This window comes from Oculina patagonica, chromosome 8 (assembly GCF_052425735.1).
Source record: "Oculina patagonica isolate OP01 chromosome 8, crgOcupat, whole genome shotgun sequence".
In the NCBI taxonomy this organism is placed as follows: Eukaryota; Metazoa; Cnidaria; class Anthozoa; order Scleractinia; family Oculinidae; genus Oculina; species Oculina patagonica.
Genome location: NC_135765.1, coordinates 17576515 through 17596537, shown reverse-complemented (window position 1 = coordinate 17596537; position 20023 = coordinate 17576515). Strand labels below are relative to the sequence as shown.

General features: G+C 36.9%; 2 protein-coding genes across 4 annotated transcripts in view; one reads left to right on the top strand and one right to left on the bottom strand.

Moving 5' to 3' along the window:
- The window catches only part of LOC144662800 (fibroblast growth factor receptor 1-A-like), a 254321-nt gene that overhangs the window by 101366 nt on the left and 132932 nt on the right, over window positions 1-20023 (top strand). The gene's annotated exons all lie outside the window — the stretch shown is intronic.
- The window catches only part of LOC144662809 (uncharacterized), a 122645-nt gene that overhangs the window by 962 nt on the left and 101660 nt on the right, over window positions 1-20023 (bottom strand). The window contains exons 2-10 of one of the 3 annotated variants that reach the window (XM_078523753.1): window positions 16472-16846; window positions 14099-14365; window positions 8251-8490; window positions 6050-6153; window positions 4964-5022; window positions 4654-4856; window positions 1434-1556; window positions 870-903; window positions 88-292 (exon numbers count right to left, since the gene is read on the bottom strand). In XM_078523753.1, coding sequence (XP_078379879.1) covers window positions 88-292; window positions 870-903; window positions 1434-1556; window positions 4654-4856; window positions 4964-5022; window positions 6050-6153; window positions 8251-8490; window positions 14099-14365; window positions 16472-16846 — 1610 coding nt within the window. The remainder of the gene's footprint in view (window positions 1-87; window positions 293-869; window positions 904-1433; window positions 1557-4653; window positions 4857-4963; window positions 5023-6049; window positions 6154-8250; window positions 8491-14098; window positions 14366-16471; window positions 16847-20023) is intronic. The other 2 variants (XM_078523755.1, XM_078523754.1) reach the window with 2 other exon arrangements.

Sequence of the window (20023 nt, the reverse complement as noted above, 5' to 3'; positions counted from 1 at the left end):
GAAAACACGTTTGAGTTTACCTTGCCACAATTGCAAAGTAAAATACTAATTATAGTTTATGTCTGACACTTTTACTCATGCATGTACCTTCTCTTTCTTTTTCTGTTTGGACTTATCCACAACAGCATAGGACACTGTCGGGTTCTCCTTGACCACTTCTCTCTGTCCTTTCCTGGAGTTTTCAACAGTGTCATAAGTCACAGATGGCGGATTGGCAACTCTAGGATTGCGATTAGATTCCACAGTTACATATCCCGGGTTGACTTCACCATTACCTCCCTGAACATTTTCCCTACAACAATAATTCACTTTATGATAAATACCTTTTGTTAATCAAGTTCGAGGTACGTACTGTAAGATGCGGACCGGGTCTTTCTTCCCGTCGATTTATGTTCCGAGGACAAAGCGCTCGGTCCATAAATGTCAAATCGGCGAGAGAGAAAAAGCAGGATCCGCCGTATCGTAAGTACAGACCGAGAAAACGAGGTTAATTAGATATTTATCTCTCTTACTTTGGATTAAACAACATTTCAAGTCAGTTGCACGGCAAGCAGCTGCATTTGAATGACTCGTGTCAAAAGCAAAAGACGAGTGAATTTTATTGGCTTTTGGAAACAGATTGACAGAGACGTGAATTCACACTTTATATGGTTAATTTCTATGAATAATTCGCACGATCGTATAGTTAATTCTCTGTGAAAACATAAAACTGGATACGCTTCAAATGAGGAGAAAGAACCGCGAGCAACTTACAACCTTTCTAAAACTTAAAAATAAAGCAGTATTCCTAATTGGTAATGCAATGATAATAGATTACAATCTGCAGCAGACACAAAATCCGCTGCCCAATTACAACAGTAAACACTTACGATCCTTGTTCTTGAGACTCACTGCTGTGGACTTCTTAGCAAAAACAAAACAACAGAATTTAGACAAGAGAAAGACATTTTTTATAAGTCACTGTCATAGACAGAATTCTAGTCAAAACAGCTCAATGGCATTGTACTAGTTTAATACCAAAACCCGTGAAAGGGGAGATATCACTAACATTTTGAGATCGGAAGCATGTTTACCGGGAAAGAACCACTCCCAAGAGGGTGTCAATCTTAAACCTACATGCCACTTTATTACTCCTGTGCAATGGTCAGAAATATTGTTTCCATTAGAAGTTGTAGAGTATTGAAGTACCCATTGACGAGACAAGTGTAGAAAAAAGTTACAAAAGTAAAGTAGAAATCATTTTACTGAAAAGATTCTGATAAAAATGAACTTTGAACACCAAACAGGATGATGCTATAGTACAGTGTATACACCCGCCGCAGCCGTTTGTCACGAGTCTTGAAAAAATGAAAATAACGTTCCTTCTTTATCTTTTTTGCCTTGATTATCTTAGTAATGCGTCCATAAAGTCGAATTAAAATTTATACACCCACCCTTGGAGTCTTTCTTTTTACACTTTCTTTTCTTGCGCACCACACAAGCTACGACTACAGCAACAACACTAATTCCAGCAACTGTCCCCACGACAGCACCAACAATAGCCCACGTCTTCTTACCTACAAAAACACAAATATCCATCAACAGACACTTGATTGAGTACCTACCTTCACAAACCAAACAACACTGTGGCTTGTCTTGAATGTTAACCATTTAACATGTACAAAAAACCCCGGAAATTACGATTGGAAAGCAAATGGAACAGTAATTTTCTATACAATACGTTCGGAGACTGAGGTATCTCTTTCATTCCGGTTGTTGCGAACCGTCTGCGATTTTCTACAGTCAAATCTCTCTTAACTGACACCTCCATAAGCCGGACACCGACTGATGATGGTTCCTGCCGTTTTTCAGTCAGTTTACTGTAACTAAACTCCCTATAAGAAGGGCAACGAACACTTTGAAACCGTCAACAGACACTTAAGAAGTGTTCTTTAGTAAATAATACTTCAAAACTTTGTTTTGACAAAAAGCAAAGTTTGTCAGCGCCCTATAAATAGAAAACTTCCTTACCCACTTCCCCACTTACTGCCCCTGGGTCTCCGAGGATGGTGTAACGGATAACTTCTCTGCCAAAATCTTTGGGTTCCAAAGAGGTTGTTTTTTTACTTACAGTATGGGAGTTTGCAGAAGCTCTCAAGTTTCGCTCCAACAAGCAAATGCCATCTTTTTGTTATTTTAGTCTTGTTCCAGTTTGGAAAGTGTACTGTAAAATGTTTAGACTTGAAGCTGTGAATGTTTGCTTGAGCAAGCGAATGCATGTGGCCATGTTTCAATTTGCAACATGTATCTACTACTCACTTTTAAGAAGGAGGTAACTATCGATTGTAATGAACAAACGAGTCACTGTTCTAATGTTATTTTTGTCCAGGAGCCCATTACCTTCAAAAAGACTTAAAGGACAAATAAACAGAAATTTCAAAATTCCATTTTAACCAACCAAACACTCAAACTATCCATTATTAAGTAAATTAAAACAAAATGCTTTCCGAGCCTTAAAGCGCGAATTACAGCAAAAATACGAAGCAAGGGGGGGATAGAAACCGGACCGAGTAGCGATGCTCTCACAACTTGCAACGCGACCAATTCACGATGTAGTCAGCGGTTTTTGGACGATGATGCAACAGGCAATCTCTTCCCGCGAAACGGAAGCTATGGCAATCACGAATATCATGCCGTGGAATCACTTATTATAAAGGGGTTCAATTCTCTTAACAAAAAATCTAAAAGCAGTGTGTTTAGCCAAAAATTTCGTCATCGTCGTGTAGTTATAAGAACGCAGAATTTTGTGATGTCGTGCTACTTTTTAGTGCTGAAATGTAAATGATTGTACCACGATTTTCAACTGGCCACATGGGAATTGTAATTTTTTTTATAACATTTCTTTATACACGGTTAAAAACATCGGGAAGATACTACTAAACTACAGTTTAATAAAAATTAATACAAATAAACAAAGTGCCAAGCTTTTTTGGGGAACTTGGTAACCAAGCTACATGTGTTGCATCTTGCCAGGTTACTAAGTAGCGAAGTTCGTAGCGAGAAAGATCGTGCATGAAGATGTTTTTTTCGAGTGGATTTACCAGCTTTGTTAGTGGAAAATGTCAGCTCTTTATTTAAACCTTGTGCAAGCCAGTCTCTACATATTAAGCGGATAAATGGTAATGAATTTCGACTTGAACTGCCAATTAAACAACACAGATAGCAAAAGTGAAAGGAGATCGTAACATGTACTTAGAGCGTAATGCGCTGTGTTAAACGCAATTTTCCAGACTTAAAACATTATTTCTAAATATTTTTCCCTCTTAAAGTTTTTAAGATCAAAGGTCATTAATATTCATGAAAAAAACGGGACCAGAGAAAAAGTCCGGATAATCGAAAAGTCCGGATAATCGATGTTCGGATAATCGAGGTTCGACTGTACTAATTAATAAAAATTGACGAAGTAAATCCATTAAACTAATCCTGTTTTCCATGAATGCCACGTCTAAAACTTGATTAAAGGATTTTATCATCCTAAGATTACAAGGTAGGCTGTTCCAGAGAGTTGCCCCACTGTGCTGCTTAATCCAGAGTCCAGGTAAAACAAAGAGCGACCAAGTCAATAAACAACCACCAAACAATAGAGCAAGAACAATAGCTCCTACGGGCGCGGGAATATTCGATCGCCAAGTTTTCATTACCATTTCCGTGATGGTTTTATTTCATAACAAACACCACATATTGACACCAAGAACCTTTCCAGAGAAATTTTCGTTGCTTTAAAGGCAAAACTTAGAAAACCTTTTTTTTTTCACCACTATAAAAATAATAATCAAACTCTCCCACTGTCCCCATGTTGTTATCGTTTTGGCAAGTTTACACAGAGAGGAGCTGCTCATGCGCCTTAGAGATATCCGCTGACTATCGCCCCGATGATTGTTTTGCAAGTTGTGAGAGCATCGCTCAGATTTCACACCTCCCTCCTGATACGAAGGTTTCCGAAGGCTTCATGAAAACGTTTTTGAATGACTGCACGCTGAAATGAAAGGAGTGGAACGAGTTTGTGATATCATGATTGGTGTTTTTGAAGACGACCGCAGACCGATTCCGCAGGCCGTACTGGTTGTCAAAGTTCGAGACAATAGGTTTGTGAGATTGCTCTATTGTATGAAAAGATATGCAAGTCACACAGCATCGGGGAAAGTGCTGCTGCAGAGTGTGTAAGGGTCATCCTGAGATAAGTGTACTTCACGATATCGATGAGGAAAGATAAGAAAGAATCCACTGGTCTCAAATGATGTTTTAAAGCAGTTATAATTATTAGAAGGAAGGCAGGATCTACATCAACGTGACACTAAAACAGCTGGCTTGAACACATTCAAAAGAACCGGGATCATCACTGCAAATATTGCAAACAGGAAGAAAGCAGAGATATGTGGTGATGTACAGGCAAAAATTGTTAACTTAAGATGCAAATTAGAAATTACTTGTCTCAGCATTTTATCACATGGAAAGGGCATGCAAGTAAGTGCATGTACATGAGCCAAGAGAATAGAAGCATTCATGTTTGTATCCGATCGACATTAATTAAACAAAGATATACTGAAGCCAACTTTATGCAACATGGCAGACAAGTCCCAAGCACAAATACAAATTCAAAATATGGGAACATACTGTCAGATGAGTCGGTAGGCGTGGTTGGTGTTGCTGTGGTTGTTTTTTGAGTGACAGGGCGTGTCCCTGTTATGGATGAGGCATTCACTTGAAACGGTCCAAACAATCCACCTTTTGCAGCATTGCGTAGTTCATCAATAACATCTCTTTCTCTTATGGTGGAATTGAACTTCAGCTCCAGCTCGACAATCACACTGCCACAACTTTGAAGAGAGACAAGTGAAAAGTAAAAAGACGAAAAAAGTCAGTGACAACTTCAGATTCAAATAATGACAGACATAAAATAACAGGAAGCAATCACTTTGCAAACCTGACTCTTTTCAACTGTGCGCCTTTGTACCCACTTATGTTAGCAAAAAGGTCATCCATCTGAAAATTAACAGAAATAAAATAATGATGAAGTAATAACAAAAGCACTAAGTGAAGTTATATAAATGCGCACATGAAATTTACATGGCATTTACACATGCATGAACACACCAAACCAAATCAAGCTAACAATCCCGCCAAAACAACCAATCCTTACCAAGCAACAAATTCTTACCAACTAGCGAATCTTTGTACCAAGCTAGCAATCTGGACAAAACAGCCAATCCTTACTGAGAAACGAATCTTTACCAAACATAATTATGTCATTCAATAAATAAACCAATCCTTGTCACATGGGGGGAGGCAAAGAATATCAAAAATAATTTTCAAGCCTTTGTTAACAGGGTTTAAGCCATGAAAACCTAACCAGGTCGGCTTTTGTGGCCTCTGAACCTTTACAACTACCGTCTTAATTTTCTAGTAAAATTTCAGTGTTAAGCTTTCTTTCGGCTGGTGAAATAAACTGGTAGACTTAGCAACATGATCAACCATGTGTACATGTATGCCTTTATGTGCAATATATCCTTGTCAGGGTCAAATGGCCAACAGCATTAGTAATGAAGATCCCAGAGTAAAACACTGGAAGATAGGATACTCATAAAATTAATTAGAGATTATTATTAAAATCAAAGGAAAAAGTGGACTGGATCTGCCTCAATCTAAGAAAACTGCCTGATGCGTCAGCAGGAAAGCGAAGAAGGTCTAAAAACAACTGGAGAAGGTCAGTCCAAAAAGACCTGCAGCAGAAAGGGTCACAATGGAATTCAGAAAAGAAACAGCCAACACATTCATCCAGCCAGCCAGTCACCAACTCTTTGTCGTTGTCCAGTAAGAAAAAAAGTATAACTTAATTATACTATGTCTAAAATTCTACTTTACACTAAAGCTTAAAGAAATCAAAAGAGGTCACGTCAGGGAAAACGCATGAATAAATAATATTCCCGGTTTTTTTTCCCTTAAAGTCTAAGTGCAAGTACATGTACAAATTCTGATACAGAAGTTGGTTGATTAAATGTACAGTAGTTACCGTTTTATTGAGGTTTTTCCACAATAAGGATTGATTATATTTCCCATCAATGCACTTTTCGTTTGTTATGACCAGGGTCACGTTTATCACATTTCCTGCAATGACTGTTAAAGGGAATTAAAAAAAGTTATCATAATATGCATGTACAGTATCAAAAAAAGCACTATTTATTTGTATACTGTCAATAGGAAATTCTAAAAAGATATGTACACATGGTAATTTACCAAATGAATTGCTACAGAACCAGAAAGGCTGCATGGTCTGAAACATCTTCAATGTCTATTAAACAAGGCTTGTTCTAGAGTAGGTTCCTTTGGGATAATCCGGATCAGTATCAGTAATCCGAGGTCACTTGGATCATGGTGTATCAAAGGAACCGGCGAATCCTTTCCCAGAGTACATTCAAGGCTCCTTTCCTGCACCATGTTCCGAGTGATCACTTGTCCTGATCCAGATCATTTTCAAAGAAATGCACCCCTAGTCATTTGCACCAACAAAAATGTAAACGATCTGCATCATTTTTTTATAGTATGGTTATAATTTTAATGTCCTCAGTTATGCACGAATTTTGAGTTCAAGTTTTCAAGAATGAGTGGCTTAGTGCAAAACTATTATGTGCTAAGTGAATTTGTTGCATAAAAATCTTTTTCCCCTTTGAAAGTGCCTGAATTTTTGCAGGTGGTCTTCAATTAAGTAGAAAAACTCTGCCCTGTATTTTTTTCCAGATTTTACACATTTATTTTCTCAGAGGACCCTCCTGAAAACCACCCCCTACACCTGTAGGTGATTGGAGGCCTCCTCTTAAATATTATTTATTATTATTATTATTATTATTATTATTATTATTATTATTATTATTATTATTATTATTATTATTATTATTATTATTATTTCCGGATGGTTTGCAAAACTACCCTAAATGGAAATTCACTTGTTCAAAGACGAGATCTGGACATTTCTTTATTAACTACAAATGAAGGCGCGTACGGAAAGACGGCCGCTAGAATTTCTGGCTAAATCAAACATTATCAAAATAGCTCCAAATTTCACGCCAGTTTGCTTGCGGCTAGCTTTCACTGCGGTTAGCTGCTTTTTGTTGTTTAGGGCAAAGACTATTTTAATCTGTTACCGTTAGCTGTAATTTGAGGTGAAAGTGAAATAAAGATTGATTGTTGTGATAGACTGATTGATTGAATACATTAATTTTGCTGGTGTTTTCACTTTATACTAGTTAAATTGCTTTCAGTAAAGTGCCGCTGGCTTGCTCTCACTTTTATCTCCACTCCTTATATCATCACACATCTACAAAATCCCGCGAAAACAAGATAAGCTTCTGAGGTTTTCATTCGCACGAATCGATTGATTGATTGATGAATATTTAATGAGGCACAGAAAAAAATTTTGCAAGGGAAGGTGCCCTGCGAAACATCTAAAGAATTTTTTAAAGTCTAAAACCAGCTCGCTTCTCGGCAACTTTGTCCCTGCAGCACCCAAGGGGACACTGCAAAACTCACGCTGACATAGTTCCCGACAAGAGATCTGTGTTCTACGTGTAGGCTTTATTTACCACTTGGCTCCGCCTACCTTTGTCAGACAACTTTCAAAGGCCGAACATCTCTCATTTCTTCGAGAAATGCTGTGAGACTTACGGGTTTTCAGACTTAATGATGTCCTTCAACCGCCAAGTGGATGCACTTGTGCTAAAACTATAAACAGCTACGTTTTATTTTCAAAGCCGCCATTTTGCTCAATTCAAACTCTTCCGCCTCTAACATGTAACCTTACGTCACAATGCAGTATCCAGTCCTACTCTGCTCAAATCAACAAGAAAACATGGCGGCAGCAGTCAAGGCAGGCTTTTAAAATGGTTACCTTCCTTAGAAAACCCTACAGGGGAAGATGTGCACGCAATGTGTTGGAAAACTCAGACTGTTGGCTGATTGGGAGAACGTAAGCTTGCAAAATGCCTTTTTGCATACGTCATTATTTCTGAAAACGAACAAAAGAGCAGCGAAATGAAACACAGGACAGTGTATAGCACACTTAAACAAACTCACGTGTGAAATTTGGAGCTGTTTTGATAATGTTCGATTTAGCCAGAAATTCAAGCGGCCGTTTTTCCGTACGCCCCTTCAAATGTTATCTAATAACAGCAAATCATAATGTACACTGACATTAAGTATTGTTGCATAATAACTTACAAACACTGACATTTCCTGCATCACTGTCCAGAGGGTTTGTCACAGTGCAGATGAAGACACCACCATTCAGAACTTCTGAGATGTTAAGAACGCTGTTGTGACACTCACTTTGTGGTTGTTCACAAGGAGTCCACATATACGAAGGTGGTGGATTTCCTTCTGCTTTACATAAAAGAGACACACTTTGTTGAACAGCAACTTCATTTTTCCTTGCAGTAACTTCGAGAATCTTGGCAGGATCTGTAAATCACACAGAGTTGAGTAGTATGTTGTCTAACCAGTGCTGAAATTATGCAACTTTTATCTTCAAAATCATTTGAAGATATTTTTACCCAAGGGACAAAAAATATAAATTGACAATGGCTTTATAATAATGCCATAAATTTAAAAAAGTTAATGGATGGCAGAATCTATAATGATATCATATGAGTATATTAGTATCAGTTATTCTTGCAGTGAAAGAAGATATAAAAAAACTTCCACCACTGGCCTACATCATCCCTTGTTATATCGGGGTTCCACTGTATTCTTTGACAAAACCACAACATACTAATTAAGCTTAAGTAGCACATTTATTTACACGGCCAGCGCAGCAAGTTTTTGAGTGGGGGGGGGGGGGGGCTAAAGACGGACGCGTGAGCAAAATTAGGGGGGGGGTGTATGCTTGAAAATTTTGATGTTAATTCCTCTAAAATGACGAGAAATACATTTATAAATAGCAAACTAAATTTCATTTCCATAAAGAAACGTTGCTCAACAAAACTTGTGATGGGACCGTCATCGCTCACCAATCCGTGAAACTTCTCGCTGATTGAGATAAAACCAGGACACATATAATAACTAAAAGTGGCTATAAGCCACTAAACTCGGAAAAGTTATTATGAAACAAGAATCGAAAACAACAAACGGACAAATAAAGGTTTGCTAATACAAATGATGTTATACTTTCCAAACTTCTGTTTACTTCATTTGATCGAGAGCAGACCGAAAGGCCAAGAGATAGAGTTCCCATCTGTTGCAAATAATTTGATTTCTTTCTTTTTATTTTTCCTTTTTGTTATTTGAAGGTAACGAAAAATAATAATAATAATAATATCATTGGCTATAAGTCGAGCGATTTTTTTTCACCAAATCGTACTGAAATAAATTCATCTTTAGCTGAGTGTTTTGGGTTAGTTTTTTTCTAACTGGTTCTAAAAAACCAAAGGTTTACGGTCTTGGCTTATAGCTGAATAAATATCATAATATTATTTCAAGAAAACTGACATTAATACAATATTTCGGTTGGTGACTAAGCATGTTAATTTTATGTAATTTAACAAGAAATGTAAGTATTAGAGAAAAGGTCTAATCAACCCTCCAAGTTAATTTTTTTCCTTAGTGACCATTTGGCCACCAACTGCTCAAGTTTGGTCGCCAGTAAAAAATTTTAGTCGCCAAATTAAGCTCATGCTTTCAATCCTTCTTCTCAATTTTAGTCGCCAGGCTGGCGACTTTGTTTCCAATTTAGTCGCCAGCTCCAAAATTTTAGTCGCCATGGCGACTAAAATAAACTTAACTTGGAGGGTTGCTAATTCTCTAGAGGCCTTAAAACACTTGCACGCATTGCGTGCATATGTCTAACAGGAAACGAGTGAAGGAGTGAATTCACTTCGCCCACTACAACTCTTTTCTGAGTTAAAAAAGGAGCAATAATTTTATGCTCATGTTAAAAGATCAAGGTCAGGACTATTGTTATCGTACTCTATCGACTAGACTCGGAAATCGGCTGAACTACATGATTGTATTTGTTTGGGAGCCTTATAAACTTAACCCAGTCATGAGTTCGGATTGAAATTAACCAATTACGTTTTCCTGAGAGGTTTGATTGCAAAAAGAAGCCATTTAAAAGACATACAGTAAACCTGTACTAGCACAAGGCTACAAGTGAAAAATTATTCGCTAATTATAGCGACTTATAAATTTATGACAATGTTTGTTGAACATTAACTTATCTGCGCGTCTACTTTGCCAGTAACTTTAATTTGCCTAGCCTTTACGACTGAACTAACAAATTTTTTGCTTCGTTTTTTTTTTTTATTTCGATTTATTTATTTATTTTTGCACAAAAGTGTGGGGGCTAAAGCTCCCCTAGCCCCTCCCTCTGCGCGGACCCTGATTTATCAATTTCACTGCATAAAGTAAGGGGCAAGCCCCAAACGTAAAATACCATACTACAGTGTATTAATTACTGAATTTCGAGGCCTCAAATCAATTAAATTGACCAGGTTTTAGTCTTCCCATTTTCATGTGGTTTGCATTCATGAGTTCACTTTAATTTCATGACTGAGTTGCTTTTCTTTATAAACAGTGAGTTGATTATGCTTTGACACGAGTTGATTTTCTTTCCTGTGAGGTGATTAGTATAACTTTTGACAATTTCTTTTGGCCATTAATAATTATGACTGTGATAGGATTATATAACTTAAGCTTAGTCTTAATGATAATTACAGTGAGTTTATTCAGACTTAAAGCCATATTTTTCACAAAAACTAATAAAGAAAAAAAATTGGCAATGTAATATTCAACAAGAAGCTTGAGAAGCTTGAGAAGCTTAAAATCGGGCGCTTAATAATAAGCTATCTGTTTTGACTTGAAAGGCAGGGTACAGTACAGTAAAAATCACTGGAAAAACAGTCACTTAAACCTATTCAGGCCGGGGGGGGGGGGGGGCTTTTGAGGCCCGCGCTGACTTTGGATGCTTATAACTTTTTCAAGATTCAACCAAACGCTGCCAAACTTTGCGCGTTTATCTAAAATTTATCTCGCAATAATTTGGTAGGATTAGTTATTGTGCCAGTAACTTGAAATCACCATGGCAACGTCATTTTGACAGGCTTGTTTTCCCAAATTTGAATTTTTCGTGTTTCTATTTAATAATGGAAATCTGGAATGTTTTCAAGATTGCATTATTAATTAATGACATAATGGTCTCAATTTATAAAAATATATTTCGCACAATACAAATAAACGATTGAACTAGACGTCTAGAAAATATAAATTTGTAACACTTAGCAAAGTGCAGCCTTTTCGCAATACTTAATAAAGGCGGGGTTTTTACCTGAAGACCAATTTTTCCAACGCTTTAGGTGGCTGACGCATTTCAGTATTTTTTAGCCCTTACACTTTAATGGAACAGTATTCAACTCCTAATCACTAGGTAACTACTTTTGTCAAAAAAATGATCACAACTTATTGACCAATGATTAGGTATTTGTTTCATACCATTACTGTAATAGCAACTGGTGAAGAATAGTAGTACTAACCCAAAGTATAAGGGCTGGAAAACACTGAAAACCATTTTAGCCGCGTTTCAAGGAATCCAAAAAAGCTTTACTTATCCCATATATATTTGTTTTGCAGTATTTTGTTAATTTTTGGACGATTTTGGGGGATGTCTGGGAGGCAATAGTTTTTCTCAAAGGATTAGTAAAATTTAGACAAATAAGACCATATTGGAGATTTAATGTGATTTTAAAATTTGAATTTGAAGTTAAAAATTGGTGGACGGACACCAAACAGTCTCCTGACAACCCGGAATGCTCTTGCGAGGGGGTCAACTGTTTGGAGGTGTTTCCATTTCTTTCTTCAATCCCTTCTTTAAATCTCTTAAAGTTCCATTCAAATTCAGGTAGAACCCACCTTAAGTTTTGTTCTTGTGAGAAAACAACAGAAGTCAAAGGTTGCGTGATATAACAAGCATGGATTTTAATTCTCCCTCCCTTTCCATCTCCTTAATTAGCCTTTCACCCCCACCTGTCCCTACCTTTCTACTCTCATTCAATTTAATGTCTGTTTACATTTCCTAACCAATTCAGTATCGTACTAATCTGTGCCAAGCAATCAGATAATAACAGAAATTTGCCTTAATTTTGATCTTCCATACCAAAACCTTAGAGTCTAAACCGCTAATAAAACAAGTTCACACTTGATTATAATTCTCTGAGGTTATACACCTTGCAGTATTAACGTACTAAAGAACTTGATAACAAACCCCATGTCGTACTAAGGATTTTTACTGATCAACATAGAAAATAAGTTCACAATGGTTTGTTCCCAAAACGTTTTTTACGTACTGTACAGAGGGTCTGTATATTGACCTGTAACTTGTATACCGTATTGAAAAATTCAGAACGAACCGACTTCTGCCCGCTACCATGATATCATGTTGAAAAATTGGCTCGTTCAAAACCGTAGCAAAATCCTTAGAGACAGACAAGATACAGCCGTTTACTGGCAGTCTTTGAAAATCCTGAATTTCGTCAAAATGAGCCAAAATAAAGTTTTAAAATTTCCTTTATCAATATGGTTCTTATCTTTTTATTCAATTCTATGAACTGCTTTTATGCTTGTCCACAAAGATTTCAATTTCCTCAAAGTTTCGGGACAAATGGATACAAAATATTCCGTGCAGAATGTAATTTGATTAAGCGAATGTTTTCACGTCTATAAATACTTCAAGCAGTGAATGAAAAACCGTTTTGTTTTCATCGATGAAAACCACTTTCAAATAGTTTTAAATGCATGAAAAATAACAATCAGATCAGAATACAATAATTATTAATGTAAGGTCTCGCTATTATGTCTCGGCAGAGATACTTCTTTTTTGCAAGTTCAAATGTATGCAAATTTCGATTCCATTGTCTTGTTTACAAACTCTTTCTTAAGAAAGTTGTATTTTCGTGAAAAAAACCCATTGGCCTGTTTTGTTTTCCTGATCATGTTTGTCTGTGATTTTTACAAAACATGTGGTCTTTTTTTTGGAACTTTAAGTTGTACAAAAATTCCTATTTTGAACACAGATGTCACTTCCGGAATTTTTCATCTAAAATTCAATTGGTATTTAATTATGATTATTCGAAGTTTTCATTTTCAAGTCATCTTTTCATTCGATAGCTTTACTGATCTCGTAAAAAATTCCATTCAAGTTCACACCAATACTGTACATTGCCAATGTTTTGCTGACGTCTTGAGAAGTGTCTTACTAACGTCACTAGTCAAATCTAAAATATATCCAAACTAAGTTGTGCAAACATTCTACTCTTTGTGACAGGCGACTTTGACGCCCAACTGTGCGGAAATGAAAATCGACATACCCTTCTTGCTAAATATATAAAAAATAGTTTTAAAGTGGAGTCCGCCTCAAAAAAATGTACCGCCAGATCACACTGCTATTTGTAGAAACCAGCAAAGCGTCTAGTTTCAAAGTTTCCCACAAAAACATTGCGTGACATGAATGACGTTACCCCTTTTATTTACAAAAATAGCTTCAACTTGTCAAAGCAACTAGAGTTTCACAATGGGGATTATTAGTACTTTACCCCTTAAGCTATTTTTCTCTGTCCTCCCGCCGAAGCAAAGAAGAGAACCAGATTGCAAATTAGCCCAAAAGTCGACCCAGTGTTCCTTCAACGATTTACTGTCAAAACTGAAATGAAACCGATTGGCCCAGGCTATCCCCGTCAGTTTTAGCCGACAGGAGACTATCGTCTAGGACGACCAAAGGGTAAACTATAAATTGGCCACGCCCGATTAATTATCGTACATACATACATACATAAACTTTATTTAAGTGTCAATGGTATTTAGCTAAAGAGCTAATTGGGGACACTAAAATAAATATACAAATATAAAAATACTAATATTATATAAATAGATGTATTTTCCCATGCACCAAAACAAATAAAGGACAATTCCACATAGTACCATATAACCAAGGGTAAATTGAAGGACATATACAATATGCATGTACATACACTGCACATGTATGTAGATGTAAAAATTCAATGCACAGGCCATGGGTACTTACATGTAACGTTCACTTTAATTTCATGGCTTGCTGGATTTCCAATTCTATTGTCAGCTGTACAGCGGTATGTCCCAGAGGCAGTTCTGTTGATGTCTGTAAAATCCCAAGTGGACCTACTGTGCAGTACTTCACTGTTGCTATCATCCTCCAGCACTTTGGCCCAGGTGATGTTTGGTTCTGGGTTACCAGATGCTTCACAAAATAATGTCATGTTTTTGCCTTCCTGTACAATCTGGTCATCGCTCACCTTAGTTAGCTTGGCTGGAACTAAAAAAAAATAAAAATACATGAGCAGCACAGTACATTTAGCACCAAGTGGTTTTAAGATAAATATTAGTAAATAATAAAGATGGTAAATTTTTTAAGCTCGGTAATATATAATAACGATAAGATGTTCTACATGACACGAGCATGGGACAAAGAAAAATTCTGAGTCCCCGACGGGAATCGAACCCATGGCCTCCCAGATACCGGTTGGGTGCTCTAACCAACTGAGCTACGAGAGACTCGTTGTGAGCTGGGCCATTTTACTAGGTTGATATGTGACATGCGTCCTGCATACTGCTAGGATCAGCAATGTCGAATTCATCAAGTTTTGTAGTAAATAATAAACTTAAGATGGTAAATTTTTTAAGCTTGGTAATAAATAATAAAGATAAGATGTTCTACATGAAACGAGCATGGGACAAAGAAAAAAAAAATCCTAGATCAGTCCTGCATACTGATCCTAGCAGTATGCAGGACGCGTTTCACATATCAACTTAGTAAAATGGCCCAGCTCACAACGAGTCTCTCGTAGCTCAGTTGGTTAGAGCGCTCAACCGGTATCTGGGAGGCCATGGGTTCGATTCCCGTCGGGGACTCAGAATTTTTCTTTGTCCCATGCTCGTGTCATGTAGAACATCTTATCTTTATTATTTATTACCGAGCTTAAAAAATTTACCATCTTTATTATTTACATGTACTACAAAACTTGATGAATTCGACATTGCTGATCCTAGCAGTATGCAGGACGCGTGTCACATATCAACCTAGTAAAATGGCCCAGCTCACAACAAGTCTCACGTACATAGCTCAGTTGGTTAGAGCGCCCAACCGGTATCTGGGAGGCCATGGGTTCGATTCCCGTCGGGGACTTAGAATTTTTCTTTGTCCCATGCTCGTGTCATGTAGAACATCTTTAGTTATCTTTATTACTCTTTAAGATAAATATTGTCAAATTTCCACTTACAGTCTCCACTTACAGTCACTTTGATGACCACAGTCAGCTAATGGCCAGTTTTTTGAAATTCTTATGCTGATATACTAACAGTGTATATAAATATTTGTAACGGTCAAGTAACCAACTCCAGTCAAGACTAATTGTTAGCTTTTAATGCTCTACGTTTCGGCCATCTCGGCCTTCTTCAGGAGCGTTATTAAACTGTATAACGGTTAGTGTCCGGTTGTATATAATATATAAGTGTATATATTATTTTTTAATCTTGTAAATAGTAAGTTCCGCATCTGAAGAAGGCCGAAGGCCGAAACGTCGTGTAAATTAAAGCTGGAACAGTTAGAAGTTTGCCTCAATGACGCCTTATCACACACTGAACTAAAATTACATTGAAGCACCGTATCTCTTTAGATCCTTCTACTGGAAGTCATCGTTTGGTAAATCCATATTATTCTGCATAATTATATAATTATATATATACATGTACATGTATAGTGAATGACTATCCATAGTTTTCCTCATAACTGAAATACTGTACCCCTACATTTTATACATTAATATTGTAATATTAATATTAATGTACAATGCATAGCTTATCTCTCTGCAACAAAAGTTGTATTGTTAATTCTTATGTATGTACATGCACACGTCGAGTCAAGAATGAAAACAATGTAGACTGAAGGCAAATGAAATATTGTAATTTTCTGTTCTTTAGTGGGTTCCACTTTCGAGCCAATCTAGGCCATCTAATAAAATATGGAAAAAGGTAACAAATTATGTGGGGCAATTTCAGGCAATTATTATAATTTACGAAAAATGTGTTGAATTAGAATATGCAAAAAACATGCTGGATTATGCAAACCTTTAATCAATTTATAAAATTAATTACTGGGACTTTCCAACAATATCACAGTATCCTAAAAATATTCATGTTATGTATGTTGCAGTTTTCCCTCTGCACAATAATTATTGCATATTTAAACACTTTGTAGTTACATTGGGATTTGGATTATTTTTTCAGGTCAGTTTTTATTTGAAGGCATTCGCCTCAAAAACATCTGTCAATGGGTTCTTTTTAATTTAAGCAGACAGATCAGTACAGAAGTGTATGTGGGCAAATTATAATCAAATACTGGAATATTTTCTCTATGACTTACCAACAATTTTCACTTGAATTATGTCCTTCCAAAGCCTTACATCAGTATTTACCTGACATTCAAACAACGCTTCATCTGCTTCTGTCACCTTGAAAATAATCAAAGTTGCTGGATCACTGCGACTGATGTCAAAATGCTCCCGGAAGTTGGAAATGGGGCTTATAGAAACCCCTGAAGATGATTTTCTGCCGATTCGGATGTTATCTATTTCCCATGCCACCTCACTAAGGTTTTCACCAGATAGAGTGAAGTTCCAGGTTAAATGCACTTCAGAAGAACCGTTTATCACTCGCTGAATTGTTGTTCGAATTGAGCCATCAGCTGTTTGAAGTGGGCCTAGTTGAGGAGAGGGAAGAGTCCAAGTGATAGTAGCATCTACAATAAATGAAGTTAAAAGTACAGGTATTACAATGCAAAGTCTTACGTGCACTATAAAAGGTGAGCAAAATGTACTTATGCCGTCAATGCACCAAGCAGAATGGGGTGAAGAAGGAATATACCTGTAATGATTATAGTTAAGAAAATTACATGTATGTCCCATATGCAAGTAACTTAAACACATAGTCTTTAATTTACTCCAGACCTGAAGCATCATGTTTTACGATATCAGCAATGTTTATAAGTACACAGGAAGGACCCATCAACACGGAAGGTATGTACTGGTAGGTCATGTACTGTGTCGCCACAAGTTAAATTGCCCCAATCCTGGTCACATTGCCCCAGAACTGAAGATATGTCGCCCCAAACATGTCACCCCCAAATAAGTTCAGTTGCCCCCTAACTTAAGTAAAGACTTCCAGTGTTTGAAATGCTACCTATGACTCATGTAAAGGAAAAACACAAATTTAATTCCGATCTTATGAAAGTCAACCTGAATTGCGTAAAGAACTGTTAACCTCTGTTCAATACTGACCGCATTTTGGATTTTTATCCTTTTGTTGATCATTTTATTTGTTTGTTCTACCCGTACAAAAAAGTCTGACCTAACAAAGCCATAATCAGGCCTAATTTAGGCCTGATCTGCAGATCAGGCCTAAATTAGGCCTGATTATGGCTTTGTTAGGTCAGACTTTTTTGTACGGGTAGAACAAACAAATAAAATGATCAACATAAGGTCACTTGAAACGTGAAGCAAACCTGACAATAGCCTAACATTGAATTTGTTAGGTTAAAAGAGCCAAGCCTGAAAATAATAAGGTGTTGTTAGGTTCAAATTTAGGCTTACACGTAGCCTAACAGGCGTGATTTTTTTCAGGGCGATTAACGTTATGAATCGGTGGCCTTATTGCTAGCCTGACAAAGCCTAAAATTTATTTAGTCTTTCGAATGACTGGAGAAACCAAATTTTCTAACCTGACAATAGCCTAACAGAACCTAATTTGATGAGTCATGATTACCCGTACGAAAATGGAAGCCCTGCAAAACGGCTGTTTTAATGCCACGCTCAGCTGGATGAGTACTCTAGCTGTAACCCTATAAATTTTAATGCGACTCACCAAACATTCGTGTCATCTGGCACGTACCCCAAAGCGAATTTTTAATCAATCAATGGTAAAATTTCTATTTTTTTACATTGCAGTGTGTTAACAGCCAACATAAATTGCAGTTTTCTTTTCGGCAACTTCGAATGGTTAATGATTAGAACGTTCATAAGTGCGGGGTTGGTTTGAAGCATCAGGTTACGCATCCGCACGTGATCAATTGTGGAATTTATTCAACTCTGCACGCAACAGTTTTAACGTAACTAACCTGCTCAAACAATGAGTCTTTCGTTTAAGACTTGTTTGCTAAGTGAAATATATCGCTTATTTGCTGAAATTATCATGATGAAACATGAGTTATTTCAGGAAAACAACCTGATGTGTGTGATGTGACAGGTCACGAATTGTAAACCTGATACTTCTATTTACGTACGAATGTGTCAGTTTTGGCGGCCAAGTTTTGAAAATCTGTTAACCGAACGGAACAGTTAAGCTGATTCACTGTCCATTTTGGCTTTTCATGTTACAAGGGAGTTAACAAATTAGAAATTTGGTCGTGAAATGGTCCCAAAGCAAGAAACATGCTTCAGAATGTGTGGTGATGTAGTTTTCGTGAAGCGAATGTGTTTGTTTACGGTGAACGTTGCATTTCGACGCTGGTTTCACTGTACACACAGCAGTGATGCGTGGATTTTGTACTTGATAATATGTTGTGCAAAAGGAGAAGTATATATTCGTTGGCACCCTGACTGCAACTTCACACAGTCTTAAGTTCACACTGTCACTGGCTGGCTGGTAAGTGATCATAAGTTTGATCGCCTTTCTTCTGAGTTAGCTTTGCACGGAACATTAAATTTGATGTTTGTAAGCCACTTGAAATCATTTAAAAAATTTAGATACATCGATTCAACTACTATCTGCACGTTCTTGTTGTTCAGATGTGACATTATGCGGTAGAGAGTATTTGTTTTTCAAATATAACAGTCGGCAACACTGTACATGTACAACATGCTTAATTCAAATTCAGTTGAAAATCTGCAAATGAAATAAAGCAGCTTTTTATTAAAAAATAAGCTTCAATGTTTTATATTACTAAAATTAATGAAGTGATTTTTATTCGGTGGAATAATTTTATGATCTATTGAATTTGTAATAAATTGTCTAACACGTCGGCGGCGGCCATGTGCATGTGCAGCGAACGTTGTTGACCGAATGCTGGCTGCATTCATTCTTTTTAGTATAATTACTACATATACGACCTCAAAATTGTTGCAGTTGTAAACAGTTGTTGAATGTCTCAACGTCTCAAATTCTACATGTAGAAGGTTTCGAAGTCGTCATGGAACGTTAATGTCACATACAGCTTAGCGTGAAGGTAAAAACTCTTTGTGTCACATGAACCAGTTTACGGCGCCGCTTCTAAACAGGTTGTTATACATGTAATTTTGCATTTTTGGCCCTTAAAATTTTTAGGCTAACAAGCCTGCCTTTTAAGCCTTACAGGCCCACCTTTTTAAGCGCAATAAGCCTGCTTTTTAAGCCTAACTTTTTCTATATGTAAGCCTTAAAAATAAACAATTTCCGGCCGTCCCTACGAGCCTTAAAAATGTCAGGCTACGAGCCTTAAAAAATTAAGGTCCATTTTTAAGGTTAATACGAGGCTTAAAAAGGTTAAGGTTAGGCTATGAAAATTTGGTCTTTGTCAGGCTAAAAAATCAGGGCAAAATCAGGTTATTGTAAGGCCAGACATTTTCGTACGGGTATCTTCGATAGAGGCAATTTACAACTCATATGGTGTAGACAAAACATAGTAAGTTAAAACATCCTTTTTAATAAAACATCTGGATAACTCTAATTTCTACAATGCTTTACGCGACTTGCATAACTAGATCATTGTTGCTTTTTTTTATTACACAAATTCAGCAAGATTTATAGGTTTTTCAAAGACTGGAAGACTTTACTTAAGTTAAAGGGTGACTGAAGTTATTTGGGTCAGTGACATGACTTTAGTGTTTGTGGTGATGTAAAGTTCTTCAGTTTTGGGGTGACATTACCTGGATTGGGATGTAAT